The 19,586-nt window shown below is 48.4% G+C and overlaps 9 protein-coding genes across 9 annotated transcripts; 5 read left to right on the forward strand and 4 right to left on the reverse strand.

Annotated features, from left to right (window-relative positions):
• Positions 1–1,271: 1,271 nt before the first annotated feature.
• Positions 1,272–1,754, forward strand: N7489_003120 (Endosulphine; the record flags this gene model as incomplete). Its single annotated transcript, XM_056708875.1, has 3 exons — positions 1,272–1,298; positions 1,364–1,423; positions 1,473–1,754. The coding sequence occupies 3 exons, from the start codon at positions 1,272–1,274 to the stop codon at positions 1,752–1,754; spliced, it is 369 nt and encodes a 122-aa protein (XP_056573177.1).
• Positions 1,755–2,270: 516 nt separating this feature from the next.
• Positions 2,271–2,597, reverse strand: N7489_003121 (uncharacterized protein; the record flags this gene model as incomplete). Its single annotated transcript, XM_056708876.1, has 2 exons — positions 2,271–2,400; positions 2,548–2,597. 2 exons carry the CDS (start codon positions 2,595–2,597, stop codon positions 2,271–2,273), a joined length of 180 nt encoding a protein of 59 aa, XP_056573178.1.
• Positions 2,598–5,428: 2,831 nt separating this feature from the next.
• On the reverse strand, positions 5,429–7,153 carry N7489_003122 (uncharacterized protein; the record flags this gene model as incomplete). The annotated part of the gene is made up of 2 exons (XM_056708877.1): positions 5,429–6,484; positions 6,698–7,153. The coding sequence occupies 2 exons, from the start codon at positions 7,151–7,153 to the stop codon at positions 5,429–5,431; spliced, it is 1,512 nt and encodes a 503-aa protein (XP_056573179.1).
• Positions 7,154–7,621: 468 nt separating this feature from the next.
• N7489_003123 (alpha-glucosidase) lies at positions 7,622–9,364 on the forward strand (the record flags this gene model as incomplete). The annotated part of the gene is made up of 1 exon (XM_056708878.1): positions 7,622–9,364. The coding sequence occupies one exon, from the start codon at positions 7,622–7,624 to the stop codon at positions 9,362–9,364; it is 1,743 nt and encodes a 580-aa protein (XP_056573180.1).
• A 1,673-nt stretch (positions 9,365–11,037) lies between these two features.
• Positions 11,038–11,715, reverse strand: N7489_003124 (uncharacterized protein; the record flags this gene model as incomplete). Its single annotated transcript, XM_056708879.1, has 2 exons — positions 11,038–11,175; positions 11,275–11,715. The coding sequence occupies 2 exons, from the start codon at positions 11,713–11,715 to the stop codon at positions 11,038–11,040; spliced, it is 579 nt and encodes a 192-aa protein (XP_056573181.1).
• Positions 11,716–12,668: 953 nt separating this feature from the next.
• On the forward strand, positions 12,669–13,203 carry N7489_003125 (uncharacterized protein; the record flags this gene model as incomplete). The annotated part of the gene is made up of 2 exons (XM_056708880.1): positions 12,669–13,091; positions 13,162–13,203. The coding sequence occupies 2 exons, from the start codon at positions 12,669–12,671 to the stop codon at positions 13,201–13,203; spliced, it is 465 nt and encodes a 154-aa protein (XP_056573182.1).
• Positions 13,204–14,163: 960 nt separating this feature from the next.
• Positions 14,164–14,670, forward strand: N7489_003126 (uncharacterized protein; the record flags this gene model as incomplete). The annotated part of the gene is made up of 3 exons (XM_056708881.1): positions 14,164–14,268; positions 14,338–14,457; positions 14,515–14,670. 3 exons carry the CDS (start codon positions 14,164–14,166, stop codon positions 14,668–14,670), a joined length of 381 nt encoding a protein of 126 aa, XP_056573183.1.
• A 676-nt stretch (positions 14,671–15,346) lies between these two features.
• N7489_003127 (nucleoside 2-deoxyribosyltransferase domain-containing protein) lies at positions 15,347–15,832 on the reverse strand (the record flags this gene model as incomplete). Its single annotated transcript, XM_056708882.1, has 1 exon — positions 15,347–15,832. The coding sequence occupies one exon, from the start codon at positions 15,830–15,832 to the stop codon at positions 15,347–15,349; it is 486 nt and encodes a 161-aa protein (XP_056573184.1).
• Positions 15,833–17,189: 1,357 nt separating this feature from the next.
• Positions 17,190–19,313, forward strand: N7489_003128 (glycoside hydrolase family 32 protein; the record flags this gene model as incomplete). The annotated part of the gene is made up of 4 exons (XM_056708883.1): positions 17,190–17,351; positions 17,416–17,497; positions 17,558–18,381; positions 18,450–19,313. The coding sequence occupies 4 exons, from the start codon at positions 17,190–17,192 to the stop codon at positions 19,311–19,313; spliced, it is 1,932 nt and encodes a 643-aa protein (XP_056573185.1).
• Between the last annotated feature and the right edge of the window lie 273 nt (positions 19,314–19,586).

Genomic DNA, 19,586 nt, shown 5'->3' on the forward strand with positions numbered 1-19,586 from the left:
CTATTATCTAATAATACACGTGCTATAAGAATTGTAGAATTGATAAATAACTACCGAACCCGGCTACTTTACACAATAGAACAAACCTCGAGCATATATTTGAGTGACGCTTATCAGGAAGGCTATCTAGTGCTTAATCAGAACCGTGAGGCTACCTTGAATTTGTTACGTACTAGCTACAAACACTCCGGCGCCACCGACAATAGAGGGAACGAAGACGCTCAAACCTCCCACTTAAGAGAGTAAGCGAAGCAATAATTTCAATCTGCTCTCCTACTATCGACACGAAACTAATCGTATAGAATCATCCTCGACGCGAGTGCCCGTCGTCATATAGCATACAAAATTTACCTCCGCGTTACCGCCGCAAAACGGTGGGAAATAAATCATATCAATTTAGCGCGTCGTTCGGGATAGGATAAGGTTACTATATATTAGCAAGTGATTGACGAGATACTACAAAGTGTGAGTGAGGATGCGAGTCCCTCCGATTCCTCTCGCTGAGAAAGTTGCGAAATCAGGAGTTATGCAATATTTCCGATCAGTTTATTGCTTCTAGACTTTCCGCAGCTGATGAAAAAGCTGGTTATTGGCTGAACGAAGACCCTACTTTGGAATCAATCATATTTTGGGTCCGTTTAGGGATAACGAAGCAGAACTAAAACCATTTCTGAATCGCTTTGACTAATTTTATTTAGTTTAAAAACTTAGTAGTTGTATAGTGTCAAATACCGCGTCCCAATACTTGGATACGGGGTAATTTAACCGGAATATCCTCGGACCGTAGAGATAACAGACACTGTAACTGCCTATTTTGGTCTAGTGGCGCTCTCAGCGAGACTAAGAGATAAGCTAATCACATTTTGACATTCCCAGTTCTCTAGCTCATTATATATACCTCACTGTTTATTCAAAAAGATTGTCATCCTGTAGGTTGCCTGGGTTACCACTACACCACCTCTTTGGTTACTTCTCGAGCCCTAATGCTAGGATTCTTCATTATATTGAGAATAGCTCGGGAATACCAATATGCCCCTCTGGTAATGACGACTTATCTATGCAGCTTTCCAATTGCCCAGCCGATCTACGCTGACTAATCGCCGTTGGATCTCAACCTTGGAACCTTGGGACCTTCCAGGTTCCAAGGTCACGCGCAGGGCAAATAACGTCACGAACATCATAATTTCGAGAATCTTAGTATTCCCTGCTCAAATGCAGTCCCTATCGCAGGCTTGGAAAATCATCTGAAAATACACGACTCACCTCTCAGAATGCCGCCAGGAGGACCAGATCTCGGAGTACGTCCCACCCTTCCTGGAACGAACGACACTAATGATCCTCTCCGCTGTTGTCTAAATCGGAGAACAGTCTCAAAAAGTACGGAAAGCTGCGGCGTGGAAGCTTACTAGCTCAAACGCCTAAGGTACACAAAATACAGTTTCGTATAACGCGCGATAACTAACAACCGGTAGGAACGGACATACTTTGACTCTGGCGATTTCGCTCTTTCTTCCGCTCATCGCGAGACTAATAACGGCGCTATTCAAACGGGCAGATCCCATCCTTATCGGGAAAGCATTTCGCACCCTTATGCCCCCGTCCCAGCCTCTAGTAACGTTGACAAAGATGCCAACCAAGATACGCATATGAAAAGCGCGAGTATTGATGAGAGTCCTCTCCTTCACCAAGCAGATATTAAAGATGAACCGATAAGCAAGGAGGGACAGGACGATCATACCTCTCACGAACGCTAAGCCTAAGTTATCGCCTTGAGAACAAATTGTATGTCATTCTGCAGGACAGCAGGACCAGCACAATTGTCAACGAGACATATTACGATAGCTTTTCTATTTGTGTTACGGGGTGTTACGGAATACTTTCCAGTCCTACGATACCCATGTCATTGAAACAGTGATGCTTTTGTACGTCGCCTAAAGAATGTTATCCTCCCTTGACATTAGGCTCCGAGAAACAATCAAAGAACACGTAGGTGGTGACATCGGATTCCCGAAGCACTGCACCTTGTGCACATTGGGTGTACATTTGTCTAAAAAACTAGATGACAGGATCAAATCAAAAACTACCTGATTTTCGGCTAGATCTTGAATACAATTCGATCAAGCCCTTTGAGCTTGTTTACAGTGCATGCACCCGCTATTCCACAGCACCTTTCTGGTAATCCTTTTCTATACTTGAAGATGGCGTTCTCCTTATTGTTAGCAGTTTACTTACTAGCAGCACTAGGCTTTCTCGCCCGTCGTACGTTCCCGCTAGTGCGGGATAATACCGATAGCTAGTATTCGGTGGCTGATATAGCCGATGCCGACGACGATGGCGTACCTAGCAGTACTACCTCTTAATCCTCGAGAACATATACTTCGTTTCTTGCCCGCTTTTGTGCTATATTTATATCAAGTATAGATCTTATTAGACCTTTGCTTCTGGTTGTCGTTACGATACTATCGAGGGCCAGCTAGGTACCCTACGTCTTAGAGGTTTAGATCGTATCTCTACCGGTGCATAAATTAATCGATTAACTCCCCTTACTAGCCTTTATACCGACTAGAGGATTGATTACCTAATTGCGTTAGCCTCATTTTCTCCCACTATAAAAGTGGCTATCACTAGGGTATCCTCTTACTTAGGCTCTTAGGTCCCCTGTATTTTAGTATCCTCCGATAATATTAGCCCCTCGCTGCTGCTCTCCGGTTAGCCTAAGCTTATTGTCTTAGTTGATACTTTGGGTCGGGTGGGTGGCTTTCGTCCCCACCCAGAGCTATCCTTGATAGAAGTTCCGGAGCCGCTACCTCCTAAACTCCTAGGTCCTATAGTAGTGGCTGCCGGCGTCCCATACCTAGCCTCCCTAATCAAGAGGTATACCGGCACCCGGTAGTGCCGCTCTCTCGCCTACGCGAGAACCTACACCCTCTCAATCTCTCTAATAAAATCGGGGCACCGCTTCGACCATCCGTTATATACGCCCCCGCAATTAGCGCACTTTCGTTCACTAAGTGTTACGTCCTTCTTACGCTAGCAGTCTCGAGAATGATACTTCTCAGCGCAAAAGACACGCTTAGTTCCGCTAGAACAGGTGTTTCCTATATATCCGTATTTCTAACAGTTGTGACATTAGCGTATACGCGTAGCACGGTTGTACAAGACCGTGGTAAGAACCTCTGAGTCCCGGAGAGTACCGGTGTCGATGGCATTGTTGGCTATATACGGTAAGGTGAACTCGACAATTAGCGAACCGGATTTCTTGCCCTCTAGGAGGACAAGCTATAACACCTAGGTGATCTCCCCCTCCCCTAGTTAAACAAGTTCTCGGTAAGCAATTGCTTTATAATACTCTGCTTCCGGCCTTACTCCCCAATACCGGCTACCGAATTGACACCGAGAGACCGTATATTAACGTCGTGTACAACAACCCCCCCAGCTCGGCAAGCCATTTCCGATCCCTTCCACAAATACTTCACCCACGTAGTTCGGTAACATCTCATTATCTCCGCTTCCTTCGCAGTACGAAGGGAGAGCGAGATATCCCCGATTTTAATTGCTTTACTGTAACAAATTTAGCGGATGCCACTATCACCCCATACGTAGCCTTTGCCGCCTTCGCACGCGCTTTCTCAGCAAGCTTCGTGATTTCAGCAGGCGTTTGCGCACGGAAGTATTTGATACCGTCGGAATCACCCAGTTTAACAATAATTTGACGGTCCTGGATAAGATCGGAAGGCGATGCAGGTTTAGTCGACGCCGATCCATAACTGGACAAAAAGTGCGTCGGCGGCGGCGCATTTTTAACGGCATCAACGTACGACTTGATCCGGTTCGATCCGCCGGCATTGGCATTAATATTCGAAGACGCAATTCTCACCGCATGAATGTCTTGTTTAATCTAGCTAGTCTCCTGGCGCAGCTGTTCAAATTACTGTTTCCAGTCCTAGCCAATTGGGTTCATGATGAGATCAGTGGTGAGCTCCTGAACGGTCTTCAGGTATTCTAACACCGATCTTGGGACTTTCACAGAGTTGTTACTGCTGGTGTGATTCAGCAACTGGCGTACGTCGTAGTTGGCATCCAAAATGCGCTCGTTGATGTTGCGTGCAGAATTTTCGCGGCCCCCTGAAAGGGGCGGCCACTGGCTCCCTGGCGCCACTATACCGTCTACAAATATAAAATTGGTATCAGGAGATGGAGCCGGAAGTTACAATTAACTTGCGATTAGAATGAGAGCTGTAGCCCTCGGCGTTGTGGTACAATTTCAAAAATTAGGTTCGCGCAAAGATATGTGTTTTTTAATAAGGAGCGCACTTCGCCTCGGAATATATAGGTGACCATGAGAATTTGAGTCACAAATTCGCTAATTTAACAGCTGCTTCTCGGCTAGATATTAGGGCCGACCACGCTTTTTCCCCCTCTGTAAGCTACCACAAGGAAAGGTAGAGAATTCCACGAAGACGCAAACGGCGACGTCAAACCTCGTTTCCTTTCTTTCCTTCCTTTGAAGGAACTCGGCCCGTTGGACTACCCAGAAGGGAATCTACTGTGTATCCCTAAGCTCATCCTTATTGTGGCCTTTCGGACCTCTCAACTGGAGGCAAACGTGGAAGCCATACTTCAAACAATGGTGCAACGACACAGCCGCAAAATTCTGTTCAACTACCCGTCCCAGAATGTCAGTTAATCTACATGGTGGACCACCATCGTGTATATCTTGACCAATATTCTAAGCCATCGATGCTTTGTATTTACACTTTGGCCGAAAAGCTTTCCCAATAGTGTGCAATGATTCGCTTGCCAACTGTGACTCTCAATTTAGACGAGACCATAGATCGCGGGACCAACACCTGTCTGATCTGTGTGGCTTAATATTAGGCTAGTAGTTAGTCTAAAGGGGCATTTTCCCTTTAACTCCACAGCTTTCAGCTATCCTATGTAACACAATCCTTCCGTAAAGTATATATATATATGGAGTATCGAGGTCAGCAGGGTTATCAATCTCAAGCTTACCTGTACATAGGTAGTTGTGTTGGGCGGTCTAGCAGTATCTGCGCGATCTTGTTGTGTCCTTCATAACAAGCAGCCTAGGGCACCTTTCCTATTCTCCACTCTGGGGATTGGCATCGGCTCCGTGCTCTAGCAGTATCTGTACGATCGTGTCATGCCCGTATAATTGCAGGACGAAGAATTGAGCAAGACGGGGGGGGGGTATTTGGTATTGTAGGAATTAATTGCTAGAATTTGTACGGAGGCGCACTCGCGGCTATGCATTGCCGTAGTAGAGGGTTAGGATTTGCCAGCTAATCGTTCTTAAACTATGTGCATCGCATAGAACCAAGCGACGTCTACCTTGTTCATATCCTTGAACTTAAAATTAGTCAAGGCCCATCAGCAAAATAAATCGAACCTGTTTGCCGGTCACCACTCAGTCGTTCTTAGAGTTATCCGTGTCCAACGCTCTCGCCTCGGCTAGATCGACATGTGTTTTAGCGAAACTCCGAGCTGGGACGTTTCGCTGGAACAGGATGTTTAGCTCCGCATAGGTCCGACCGCTGGGCTCAGGAATGCAGAAATAAGTATAGACGAAAGATAAAACACAAGTGCCACCATAGAAAAAGCCTGCTTTCGCACCCCAGTTCCATGCCGACGGGTTCAGCATGTAGGGTGTGATGATGTTGCTGACAATATTGAGGATATTGTATGTTATACGTGCTAGCACGATCGACTTGCTGCGGAGACGGACGGAAGGGATCTCCGCCACAAGTGAGTAGCAGACTGGGCCGATTGTGACATCGTAGAAGAACGTGTATACAATCAGCATAGATCCGATGGACCAAGCAAGTCCGCTGCTAGCGCTGCTGTCGGCTGGGGATGGTGATCGAGAATCAGCGACGCCCAGACCGCCAATCACCAGCAAGACCACTGCCAAAATGCCCAAGCCCCAGAGGTAAATGGTTCGTCGGCCAAACCGTGGTAGCAAAATCCAGGCTACAAACACGCCGGCGATGCCGAGGGCATACTGTATGATAGACATGGTGAAGGCCTGCTCCGTCGGGAGTCCCGCTTGCTGGTAGAAGTAGGTGGAGTAAATGCGTAAGCCTGTGCCGGATAATATTTGAATACCCCAGCAGCAACAGGCGATCGAGGTGCGGCGTAGATCTACGGCGCGGAAGCAATCGATATAGCGAGTGCCTGTACCAGTTTCCCGTTCGCTCTCTGTCGTCACCACCATTAGTGTGATTGCTTGGTCGGCGTCAAACTCAATACGGCCGGGCGATGTTAATCGGCGGAGAGCCGCTTTGGCTTCCTCCAAGCGATTCTTGCGAACAAGCCACCAAGGCGGCTCAGGGGCAAAAATTATTCCAATCATCAATGGAATTGGCCAGACCCATTGTAGGGCAAAGGGGATGCGATAAGACCATTGGTCAGATCGTGTGAGCACTCCTCGCAGCACACCGGCGGAGAGTAGTTGTCCAAAAACCTTGATATTCAGAAAATTAGTTTCATCATTTCACCCTTTTCATCTTAACCGCTTCATCAACCGAAAGAAAGAAAAGGTAGAGGGGAGGGTGTGAGCTTGCCCAGCAGAGGTTCACGTAGGTGGTGAGATAAGCGCGAAGATGGGTCGGAGTCACTTCGGCCGCGTATGAAGTAGTCAAGGTCTGAAAGATGCCCCAAGGAATGCCCATTAAACCTGGCCCACTTGCAACACCTCGATACTTGGAGCAAAGAAGGGGATGAATATCGTAGCAGTAATCAAAGCTAACGAGGCCAGCATCGTTTGGCGAAATCCGAATCGTTCTGACAGATAACCGTTGATGAGAAGGCCCATGAGTGACCCAATTGAAGCACCATTCGAGAGGCCAGCTTGCCAAGAAGCGCTGATTTCATACGTGCCATCCGGCAACTGCTGGCCGTATTTTTCCTGAAAAGCGGGTTGAGCAAAAAGGGAACCCACGAGCTTCATGTCGTAGCCTTCCATGATGATGGCTAGAGACAGAAACATGGACCATGCGATTGCCTTGGGATATAGCCGGAGGGTCCGCAGAAAGGTAAGCTCATGTTCGCTCTGGGTGGCACAACGAGCTTCATCCAGAAGGGTATCTTGGTGCTTCGGTGTGGCCGTATTATCAATATGAGTCGTCGTCATTTTCAGAAGCAATCAATTTTAGTTCAACTTCTTCTCTTATTCTTTGACCATGAGCCATGACCCCAACGGTGGTATTTATGCACGACGCAAATCTACCTAGATAGGTCCTCCTATGGTCTGGGGGAACTAATCCGGGGAAAGGAAGAGTCTGCAGGCAAATCGGATGCGGAGAAAAGGAAACAAGGTTTGTGAATTCTATTTGCCGGTTAAAACAACCAATCAGGTAAACCGTATCAATCCACACAATTAGCTCTTGTACCGATCGCCGACAACAAAGATAGCGAGCCGATCGGCGAGGGAGTTGGAAGATTAAGTGTCCCGTCGGCGATCGTTCGCTAGTTCCCAGGAGCCACAAAACCTCAGGAGCTTCTTAGGCATTTAAATGAGCGGAGGTAACGTTGGACGGGGGAGATGCTTGCAGTTCACACCCGTCTCAACCAACAAAGATTCACACCAGACTTTACGATTATGCCGCATCAGGTGCGATATCACGAGCCCAGGTGGTGGAAAGAAAGTGTTGTGTATGAGATCTATGTTTCTAGCTTCAAAGATTCCAACAATGACGGAATCGGTGATATCCCCGGTATCATCTCCAAGCTGAATTACCTTCGGGACCTAGGAGTGGACATCATCTGGGTCAGCCCTCACTACAAGAGTCCGCAAGTCGATATGGGGTACGATATCTCAGATTACCAGAAAATTCACGGACCGTACGGGTCAATGAAGGACGTTGATACCCTCATAGAGCGGACTCATGCCCTGGGGATGAAAATCATCTTCGACCTCGTTATCAATCACTCGTCTGATCTCCACCCCTGGTTTAAGGAATCGCGGTCATCAGTCGACTCCCCCAAGCGAGACTGGTACATCTGGCGCCCTGCCCGATATGATGCGGCAGGAAAGCGCCATCCTCCAACCAACTGGCGAAGCAATTTCGGAGGCCCGACCTGGAGCTGGGACGAGAAGACCCAACAGTATTACGTTCATATCTACGCGCCCGAGCAGCCCGATCTGAATTGGGAGAATCCGGATTGTCGACGCGCCCTCTATGATACAGCGATCAGATTTTGGCTGGATAAAGGCATCGATGGCTTTCGAGTTGACACTGTGAATCGCTATTCCAAGCGCGTGGACTTTGTGGATGCTCCCATTACCGACACCGCTGATGAGACCCAGCTGGCCTTCCAGAATTTTACAAACGGGCCCCGCATCCACGAATATATTTCGGAAATCCGAGCGGTACTGGATGAGTACGACGTCTTCACTGTGGGAGAGCTCCCCAATACGCCAGATGAATCCGACGTGATGCGATTTATCTCGGCCCAAGAAAAGCAAGTCGACATGGTCTTCAATTTTGACACGGTGTATCTTGGTCAAACTCCGGGTGATCGTTTCAGACTGCAAAATTTTACCAAGAAAGACTTCAAGCGGGAGCTGACCAAGTGGCAAGATGTGATTCGGGACACGGATGCCTGGGCGACGGTCTTTCTTGAGAATCATGACCAAGGCCGGTCTGTTTCTCGTTTCCTATCAGATGACCCGGCCCATCGCACCCAAGCAGCCAAGGTGTTGGCCATGGTGCTCGGGACAATGACGGGCACTCTTTTTCTATACCAAGGTCAGGAGATCGGTATAGTTAACGCACCGCCTTCCTACCCTGTTGAAGAGTACAAGTGTATCCGCTCAGTCAACCATTACAACAAGATTCGGCGGCAGACGGGTGGTGACCCTACGGCGTTGGAAGAAGCGTTGGATGCACTTCAAAAGGTTGCCCGAGACCATGCCAGAGTGCCAATGCAATGGGACGACTCCGCCAACGCAGGCTTTTGCGCTGCTTGCGTTACTCCATGGATGCGTGTGCTGGACACTTATCGTGAAATCAATGTTGCCAGTCAGATAGGCAACAAAGGAAGCGTCCTCGAGTTCTGGAAGGCCGTGATTCGATTCAGGAAGCGGTACAAGGATCTAGCCATTTATGGGCGATTCCAGCTGATTGATGAACATGAAGATCTGCTGACCTTCATCAAGGAAGGCACTGATGGCAAAGTCTTGTTTACGGTTGCGAACCTGAGCGACCAGCCACAACGGTGGTCGCTTCCATCGTCTTACCCCATGTTGAAGCCATCTAACCTCGCACTAAGTACTCGTTCGCAAGGGGTTGATCACTTTAGTCTAGCCGCCTTTGAAGGAAGAGTGTATGTCTCAGTCTGACAAGAATACGAGCGGCTACGACCGAAGGTGCACTTGCGAGCCTAGATAGATGTCTTTAATAATTGAGTACCTCATAAATGCTCCTTTTCCGTCTCTCCTCCCGAAGCATCCTTTTCGGTTGGTCTTAAAATACCACATATCTGTATATAGTCTAGATAAACGGTGGCGGATTGTTGAAGTGCTTGAGACAGAAGTATCTAGTATCCACCCTCTGGCCTTGCTTAAGCTGCTCCTCACTTATGCCCTGGGCAAGGTTTGACACGAATTCACTGTGCCAGATTGGATTTTTGACCTTGCGTAAAGTCCTGACTGCCCACTGACTTTGCTCAGGATCTGTATGCTCGACAGCATACATGAATAACGGCCATATGAAACCGGGATCCACCGCAGAATGTCCACCAGAGGGAGAATCCACTATGTGGTAAATTTGTTTCATGGCTTCCAGAGACTCCGCCGATGCAGTAGGGCATTTCCCGTATGCACGACCCAGATATATGACCTCGGCAAAATATGCCGCACTGCATAGGTCAACCAGTCGGCCAACCGAACTTCTCAACCCCGGCCATATTTTCTTTTGCAACTGACTCCTGTCTACCCGTAGCAATGACGGCCGCCTTTGCCACAAGTGAAGAAGTATTTCTTGAAGCTCCTCTGCCACATTCTGAACTTCCCTCTCATCTGCTTGAAACCCCCGCGAGCGATGATGGCGATTTAGACTCGCAATCTGAGTACTGACCATCGATATCTCGAAGTAAAACTCAAACAATTTGTTTGAAAGATCATCTAGAATTGCTTGTTCCGGGCAGAGAGCTTTTGAGAAACGTACCTTTTGTCGCTGGGACGCGAAGCTTGCGGTTTTTGAATGATGATAGCAGCAATGCTACATCGCACGCATCGAAACTTTTGAAACATGCTCTGGCTATCTCAACCGCCTTTTGTATGTCGCGCTGGGTTGTTGTTTGCTCAATAGACCATCGTGAACGAAGCGACCCAACACGTTTTGTCCATCTATCCATCCCTCCGGGATCCGCAAATTGAGGATAAAGATCATGTAACCCCGCCTGGATGAGCTGTGCTAGAGATACCACACTAGACCTCCCAGTATGATGCAAAACCCCCTGTGACAGATACTCTCCATTGTCAAAATATGCGCTCTTTAGACGACAATTGAAAAAACTCCGCATTTTCTCGTCGACTTCTGGAGCTTCACGATAGGCCCGAAGTAACGACATGTCCCGAACAAACTGCCCATGAGGAAACTTCCTTGTGTCGACCATGCATATTTCAACCTTAGCGGGGTCACCGTGGTGAGAATTATGGCATCTCCAGATCGCATATTGTATCACAAACAGTAGAGAACTACTCCACGATATTAGGTTGTCGGTATCTTTCCCCCTAAAACACGATTTAGTGAGGTGACTATAAAGCATTCGTGTGACTTCCCCTGCCGTCCTTGAGAGGAGGTCGACTCTGCTGCGATATGATTTTGCGGAAATGCTCTTGGAGGAAGCTACGATATAGTGGTCGCTTTTGCCAGAGCTTTTATAGTCGAACGCTCTAAACAAGTATCGCGGGACTTCTGCAAATTGACAATGAGGAAGATGACTTGCTGGTGAATAGAATAGTGTGGGCCCGTTGGGACATTTGCTTAGCGCCTGAATCCAAAACCTGATCTATTCTTCCCTTTGCTGCCGTTTCTTCTTAGATTGGTGCTTGTATCGTACACGAAAGGCCTTAGTATAGCTATCGTCAATGGCTATGCGATCTTTATGCTCGTAGTAGTCCTCGCTTTCGAAGTCGGGGTCGTAGGGCTATTCAAGATTAGCTTCGCCTAGTGGAATAAAGTAGTTATCAGAATGTAGGGTCCTAGAAGCATTAAGGGCATTATCATAATATATCTCTAAAGTCACCTGTAGAACGTTGTTGTCATCGCTGGTGCTATTTAGAATATCGCGGGTGATGCTACTCAATTCGTTAGTAAAATGGGATAGTATTTTCTGCACTAGTGTCCCTGGACCAATAAGCGATGTGATGTAAGCTATGATAGAGCGTTCGGTTGCATCGGTGAACGTATCTGTGATACCTGCGAGAGCGGTGACTCTTCTTCTTAGGGAGCCCAGTTCCACAATGCCCTGGTAGCTTGGAGTGTTTGTGCTTTCAACCAAGGTCTGGATATGTTGCGCATGTGCCAAAGTAGCTTCGCAGGACTGTATCAGCGTCCGAATATCCTCCACCATAGCTTGCTGAGTTGATCTTGGGCAATTGGAGGCTGATCCAATCAATTCAGTCGTCTCGCCAGTGAGGCTCAATCCTCCGAATAAATTAGTAAGACCGGTGGTCTGCTCAGCCATGGTTTTGGAACGAAGAGCGACTAAGAAATTCCGAACAGAAGGCTACTCTTAGTAGGGTCTGCGAGTCAAAAACGGTCGCAGAGTAGGTTGCGGGGTAAGGCTGAGGGGTAAACTCTTCTAGGTGACAGTAGTGATCTATATTTGAGTTATGTAATGTGAGAAGGTCCAGTTAAAATAGACAACCGATTTCCTAAGCTAGCGTTATAGCGACGGGGTCGAAGACTGCGACGGGGTCGAAGACTATGAAAGAGTACAAACTGGTGAAATCGGATTTGCACTTCTCTGTATGGCTAGATTAGGAGTCGTGGGAAGTTCGATCGTTGGGTGTGATGATTAATCATCAGCTACGACGCTCTTGGGAGCTGCGGATGATAAGGGGGCACAGTGGCAGCTCTATCCAGGCCAGATAAGTAATAACTACAGAACTCACGAGGCAGTCCCAAAGCATAATTGGTGTATTTGCAAATTATCTATGTAACAAGCTCCTACAGCAATTGCTAAACCTATGACAACCAAAGAGCCATCAGTATAATAGATTATCAAAGTGACGCACGAAGAAATTTTCTGACGGCCTTGAGACATCATACAGGGACCAGTGGCCGAGATATTCTCGTCCCTGGGCAGGGAATCCGGGGATTCCTAACCCGAACGAATGATAAGGCGAAGATAATAATAAACGCGGAGGACATCGTAGATTTCAAAGAGTTCGGTGGCGACCGGAGCCTCGTCACGTGCACCCCGGCCTGGAAAAGAAAAAGTCCTCCGTCTTTATTTTGTTATCGCGTGGGCCTGTCAATCTTCAACCTCCACTACCCTCACATCTTTCACAACTCGTTTTCTTTTGGGCTTCTTTGCCTGTCTTCGACTTATACCCTCGCACCTTTCGCAATTCGTCTCTATACAGCCGATCCGCCTTTACATCCCCGACTCATACCCCGACTCATTCACACATCATGGATCACTCGCGCGATCCCTGCCCCTGGGTTGCACTCAGCGACTTCGGTGGTGCATTCTGCATGGGTGCTATCGGTGGTGCCGTCTGGCACGGTGTTAAGGGTTTCCGCAACAGTCCCTACGGTGAGCGCCGGATAGGTGCTCTCACGGCTATTAAGGCGCGCGCGCCCGTCCTCGGTGGTAACTTCGGCTGCTGGGGAGGACTTTTCAGTATCTACGACTGTTCGATTAAGGGAATTCGCAAGAAGGAAGATCCTTATAATGCTATCATCGCTGGTTTCTTCACCGGTGGTTCCCTCGCTATCCGTGGTGGTTATAAGGCCGCCCGCAACTCCGCTATCATGTGTGCCGTCTTCCTCGCTGTGATCGAGGGTGTTGGTATTGGCTTCCAGCGCATGATGGCCGATAACACAAAGCTCGAGGTATGAACTTTTTGCCCTCGCATTGATCCGTTTTGCCAAAACGTGTTTGCTAACGAGTCGTTCAAAACAGCTTCCTCCCCCTCCTCCATCCGAGCACAAGGCTGTGGCTTAAATTCTTTCTCCTATCCGTTCACCATCGCAATCGACCTATCTACATTCGATTGTCCTCAACATTCTCCCTTCCATCTCTTTCTTCATAACGACATCCCCACATTGAGTCTCTCTCCTCGAGTGTTCGGCTTTGGTCATCATATTCAAACGACATATCATAGAGGTTCCTGTTTTCTTTACTCGTTTTTTTAATCCCGCCTCTCACAGCCTGTGTTTTTAGAGCATTGTATTTTATGGATGGCGGATTTGTTCTTGTGGCTGGTACCAAGACCGGCGTGTCTCTTTCTGTGGCCAGGTGGCTGAATAAAAGTATCTCTTCACTACCTACTCATCGAAAACAAGTGTTGGAGACGGGGCTGTTTGGATCCTTGTATATTAATGTATGGCTAACAAGCATGAGACGCATTTCTTTGTATATATTGATTTGGGCTTACATCCCTGCATCGAGACCATCCAGTCCGGATAGGAATATGACCTTTCATAGACTGAAGATTTCGACTTGTATAAATTAGATCTAAGCCGAGAACCAAGAAAGCCCCTAGGCGTTGACCATTGCTCTGCTCCATCACTACACCTGGGATTCACCGGGCATCGTACGTCGCTTATTCATATCCACCAAGCCTGCCCTGGCAGTCTTGTTGGTACGAAAAGGCTGAATGCAAGACAATAAGTGAGTCTTCATTGAACCTGAGCAGAACCAACCATTTGATTTGGTCTGATCCTCTGTACGATGCCTATCCATGGCTCATCAGGGGAAGTGACCAATAAAACAAAAGCGGTGAGCGCTGGGTGCAAAAAGCGGTGCAAATCCAGCAGGCGGTGTGGTTTGTCCGGTCTCGAAAAGTTTCTCGATCATCTTCAATTTATATACCACTTATTCTCCGTTTGAATTAATACACGGCTGTGATCCACCGAGTGAGCCATCTCTGAAGATTTGGCTTTTGAATTTCCAACTACAACAATGGCCGAAGATACTAGCGCAGCGTGGCCCATCGCCGATGAGGCCCTCTCCCAGAGCCTCCTCGACCTTGTGCAGCAAGCCGCTCATTACCGTCAGTTGAAGAAGGTACGCTCCAGTTCTTAGCCTAAGCCTCACAGTATCTGATTCCGGAGCTTAAGCTAACCTTCCTCTTAGGGCGCTAACGAGTGCACCAAGTCCCTTAACCGGGGTACTAGTGAACTTGTCATCATGGCCGCGGATACTAGCCCTCTTGCTATCGTGCTTCACTTGCCTCTTTTGGCTGAGGATAAGAACGTGAGTCGAATACGCAAGAAGCCTGCGCCGAGAACCTAGATTAACCAGGTATATTAGGTTCCCTACGTTTATGTTCCTAGCAAGATGGCTCTCGGCCGTGCTACTGGTGTTTCCCGCCCCGTGATTGCTGCCTCTATCACTACCAACGAGGCTAGTGACCTGACTGCTCAGATCCGTGCTATCAAGAACCAGGTCGAGCGTCTCATGATCTAAGGTGTCCATCTTAGACATGATCGGGAGGATCGGACTCCAAACCACTGGGTTTGAAAATGGCTAGTGGTTTGCAGATCTGCGGATCACAGTAGAATTACCCAATGAACTCTGTACGACGTAAACTCTGAATGTCTTCGATAGAAATGAATTAACACTAAATTTCTCGGTACGGAGGAAAAGCCTACTCTGCCAGAATACTCTGAACACCACTACTCTACACCTAGATATCCTGGCGCCCCTAAGCTGATGACATGTCCTTCCCCTCCTATACTGACTTTTTTTCTGCAGGCATGTTATTTTGATCACAACTCCTTGATACTACCTAGGTAGCTTCTACCGGTTGACAAATGTCCTCCTAGGATCAGTAGTAACGGACTATATCTCGGCCCAGAATCGGCTAAAATTGTCTTTAGTTTACCCGGCCGTCCATAGGAATGGTTTCGATATCGCAAGCTTGTTGGGGAATCTATCTGCGACCACTTCGAATTGTTTGTGTTATGCCGGGGAGGTCTACGCTTAAGCCACCAGGCAGGTCACCTTGGTCTGTTTGGTGGATGGGGAGGAACAAATTCCTATGTATTTCATTTAAACGGACCGGTATGTCGACCGTTTCTGCATCAATCGATCCGCTATTTTCAACGTCTAGTTTCGCCCTTCAGAGGCTCGGGCCAGGGAGTCACAAACTAGCAAGCAACCTCTTCACAACTGCCTCTCTCAGCCCATCATCATCGTTCACCATTTCAATCCCATATTTCTTGCACGTAATTTGCACATTCCCCCTCTTCCAGTACCCCTCGGGACAAACAATGATGGCCTTACCTGGTACCCGCGCACAGAGCCCAAACTCGAGCAAACTGATGGGCGCCTGGGTAGCCGGGTGAAAGTAAATAACGACAATGTCCGCCTTCTCCTGCTTTTCGAGTTCCCACTCCACCTGCTCGCGGTAAGGAGCAAAGTCGATTTCCTCACGCCACGAGCTATCCCAATCAGGGCGGTACGGATTGTAGACTGTGACAGACATGTCGGAGAGGGCGGTGGATAGACGCTCGCGCCAGTCATAGTTGTCGACTTTGCTAGTGGTGCCAGCGAGAAATATGGACTTCACGCCGCGTGGAGCTTCGTTTGAAGGAGCGTAGATGACCTGGTTCTTTGCCTGGGTCATTGTTAAGGATGCAAAGGTATTATTGCGAGTCGTTTGAAGAAAACAAGAACGAAAGAGAGGGTGCAGAGCACGGGCTCGGGACATCAGCTTGGAAGGCCAATTTTCTGCGGAAATTGTCGGCTGATGCAGACTTCTTTTTCTTCCAACGCGTGGATAAGGCGGGGGTGGACTGATAATATTCAGCGTTGTGCTGTCGTCGGACGCTAATGATTGCCGGTGTTGGTTTGGATGTAAAACAGTCTAGAGGAAGATGTTGGGCGGTCCAGTTCTCATGTATTTTATCGGAATGAGGCTATAATTGTTTTAGATTCCAGGGGAATCCGCAAAAGGTCTTGGTGGTGAGCCTTGCTGACCAAGGTGCGGAGTAATTGACATAATGTGATCTACCTACCTGTAGGTTGGTCACCTAGGTAGGTAGGTAGGTAGGTAGGTATGGTTCCATGTGCTATATTTGATCTCAGCCACTTATGGAATCTCAACATTTACTTAAAAAGACGAAATATTGATAGGAGGCTGTATATAAGCCTACATTAACAAAGAGAATGGCAAACTATCAAAGCTCAGTCTGCACATAAAGATATCCTATGTATGTCAACCTTTCCCCTCCTCCCCTTTCCCCTTCTAGACACAGTATTAGAAGCATAAATCAATCAATCAAACTGGTTGGTCCAGTCAAAGTTATAGGAAGAGGCAGTATCTAAAGTGTTAATCCGTCTCTCTTACCTACTGAATAGAAACTTTCGTAGCCGTTTAAAATTGACCTTCAGTAGTGCTTTTATTAAGATATCTATGGGTTTTCTTTAGTGTCGATAAGCTTAAAGCCGCGAGCCGCCTATGCTCGAACCGTGGGCGATAGGTGACCACGACCTTAGACATGTTGTATGTCTTTGGGCCGTTTTTTTTTTTTTTTTTTTTTTTTGCATTTCTCAGCGACCGGGGTGCGTTAAGGTAAGAGATAAGAAATCTAGAGACTAGCATGAGAAGAGAGAATGGGGGTGACATTTTTCACCTACAACATAGGATTAATAGGGGCAAATTTCCGAAGACTCGGGAGATTCTCGGGGGTTTGCAATGCCAATACATTCCGGCCGACTGCCATTGGCTGCGAGCAGCCCAGCATGATTGTGGGGTCGGCATTGAGTTGCTTCCACCCCCCGACTAAAACTTAGACAGCTTCCCCGACCCATCGGCGTCCTTCAGTAATTTGCGGGGGGAGCATGGAACCCCGTGGGTTTAGGCTTCCACCCGAAGATATTACGATGAAACCCCGGGAAAGCAAAATGAGCAACTTGCCCTTCAACTATAAGAAGGCGCTATCAACCCTCACTCGGAGGTGCGAATAGTCCAAACAGCAACTATGGCCTCGAAGACAGCAATTCTTGGTGTGCTCGGTGTCACCGTCTCAACCGTATGGGGTCAAACCCTGACGGAGGACATGGTCGAGAAAATGGGAAACAATAGCCTTTTCACTCGTTGGAGACCGTACTCCCATTTCTTAGCCCCTGCAGGGTGGATGAATGTATGTCTCATTTCCAGTTCCGAAAAGCCCTAAATGAACCGAGTGTTACTAACCATTGATCCAGGACCCTTGTGCTCCGATGTACGACCCGGTGGAAGGCATTTATCATATGCACTACCAGTTTAACCCCAATCATGTCAACTGGGGTACTGTTTCCCTCCCCTAGCTGTCTAGGAGGATCATTGCTAAATGTCTCATCAATATAGGCAACATATCGTGGGGACACGCGACGTCCAGTGACCTCATAACTTGGACTGATGTTGACCACAACCCCGGCAATGCGCTTGCAGGATGGCAAGACGGAGAAGCGATGTCAATTGGTACAACCAACTTGACTAGCGACCACCACGATCCACCGATGTACAACCATCTGGGCATCTTTTCCGGGACAGCCCAGCCCGTCAATATCTCTGGTGAAGTCGATGGAACGATTCTCGCCTTCTACACGTCCGTTTCAAAACTGCCAACCTCGTATACCTTACCCTATCTGCATGGGACCGAAAGCCAAAGTCTGGCATACTCCACCGACGGTGGAGTGACATGGCAAGAATATGCCGACAACCCAGTCATCAGCAGCCCACCTGACGGTTGGAACGTCACCGGCTGGCGGGACCCCTTCTACCTCCTGCTTCCCCAGTTGGACACACTACTAGACAAGTCCGAGCCTCACTACTATGCCATCCTTGGCTCCGGTATTAAAGGCGCTGGCCCTCGCGTGCCCTTGTACAGTGCTCCCGCGTCTGATCTCACCAATTGGACTTTCCTTGGTGCTCTGTGGGAACCCGCAGCGAACAGCACCTTGGGCTCGTTGGAGGAAACTGGATCATATGGGCTCAACTTTGAAGTTTCCAACTTTTTCGCTATTGGTGACCGCTACTTCGTCAGCATGGGTGCTGAAGGAGGCGAGGTCAGCTTCCACGACCGGAGGTGGTCTTTGTGGAATGAGGGGGAAATTTCCACGCGTCCGAATGGTAGCATTGCCTTCAACCCTGTCTCAGGCGGTGCGAGCGACTGGGGTATTCTATATGCGGTAAGAATCAGATCATAACTATACCATGCGATCTACTCGAACGATGGAATACTAACATGGTCTGCCAGATCACCTCGTTCGATGACACTAAGAACAACCGCCGTATTCAGTACGGCTGGGCAAGCGAGGACATGAACGACTTCGGCATCACGCAGCAAGGCTACCAAGGGGCGCTGTCCTTGGCCCGGGAGCTCTTCATCAAAGAGACCAACGGTGTTGTCCACAACCCTGCTGACGCCATCCCTGGCAACTCCCGCTATATGTCAAACTCCAATGGCACCTGGACTGCAAGCACCCTAGGCGTGCGCCCAGCCAGCGATGTAGTTGCGGGTCTTCGCCGTGGCTCTCGCCACACCCGGTCTCATTGTAGAAAGAAGATGTGCAGCAACACCAGCAACATCCGCCTGCCCAGCACTCTCAGTAATTCCTATGAATTGAAGCTGAATATCAAGAACACCACAGGTGTCACAGGTGTGACGGTCGCTGCCTCGCCCGGTGGAGAGGAGTACACGAACATCTACTATGATCCGTCGAAGAAGTCCGTCGTCTTGGACCGCGCTCATTCCTCCCAGATCAAGCTATTCCCCAACACGACGCTGGCTGGGTACTTCGAGCCCTACCAGATGGCAGGAATTCATGGCGGTAATCCTATGACCGAACCGATCGAAATGAACATATTCGTCGACGGGTCGCTCGTCGAGGTCTTTGTCAATGACCGCTTCGCTCTCACTGGCCGCATCTATCCCAGCAGGGAGGACAGCAATGGCTTTGCTTTGTACAATGCGCCCGGCGTCAGCGTCCAGTACGAAGACATTCAGATCTGGGATGGCTTGCTCAACGTCTGGCCCGACAGACCCATGAACAGCAGCTCCAAGCTCGTCTTTGACACTCCTGCCGAAACTAACAACTACACTTGGTGGGAGGGGAACTAAAGAAGAGAAAGCAAATTGTGTCTCTATTACATAACCCTCAGTATTGTACAAAGCTGTTACTGTATGTCTTTATGTCTTTGTCTCTTTATGTGCAGGCTGAGTCTTTTGCTAGTCTGCCATTCTCTTGTTCATGGAGGCTTCATATACAACCAACCTCCTTTCATAGATTCATTATCACACCTTTCTTCTTCCCGATTTTCCAATTCTAGTAGTACATAACCCTCCAGTATCGTAGCCCCCGACGGTTACTACATAGCAGGACATCCCCTAGGT

The sequence above is a fragment of the Penicillium chrysogenum genome (assembly GCF_028827035.1).
Source record: "Penicillium chrysogenum strain IBT 35668 chromosome Unknown utg000001l_segment0_segment0, whole genome shotgun sequence".
Classification (NCBI taxonomy): Eukaryota; Fungi; Ascomycota; class Eurotiomycetes; order Eurotiales; family Aspergillaceae; genus Penicillium; species Penicillium chrysogenum.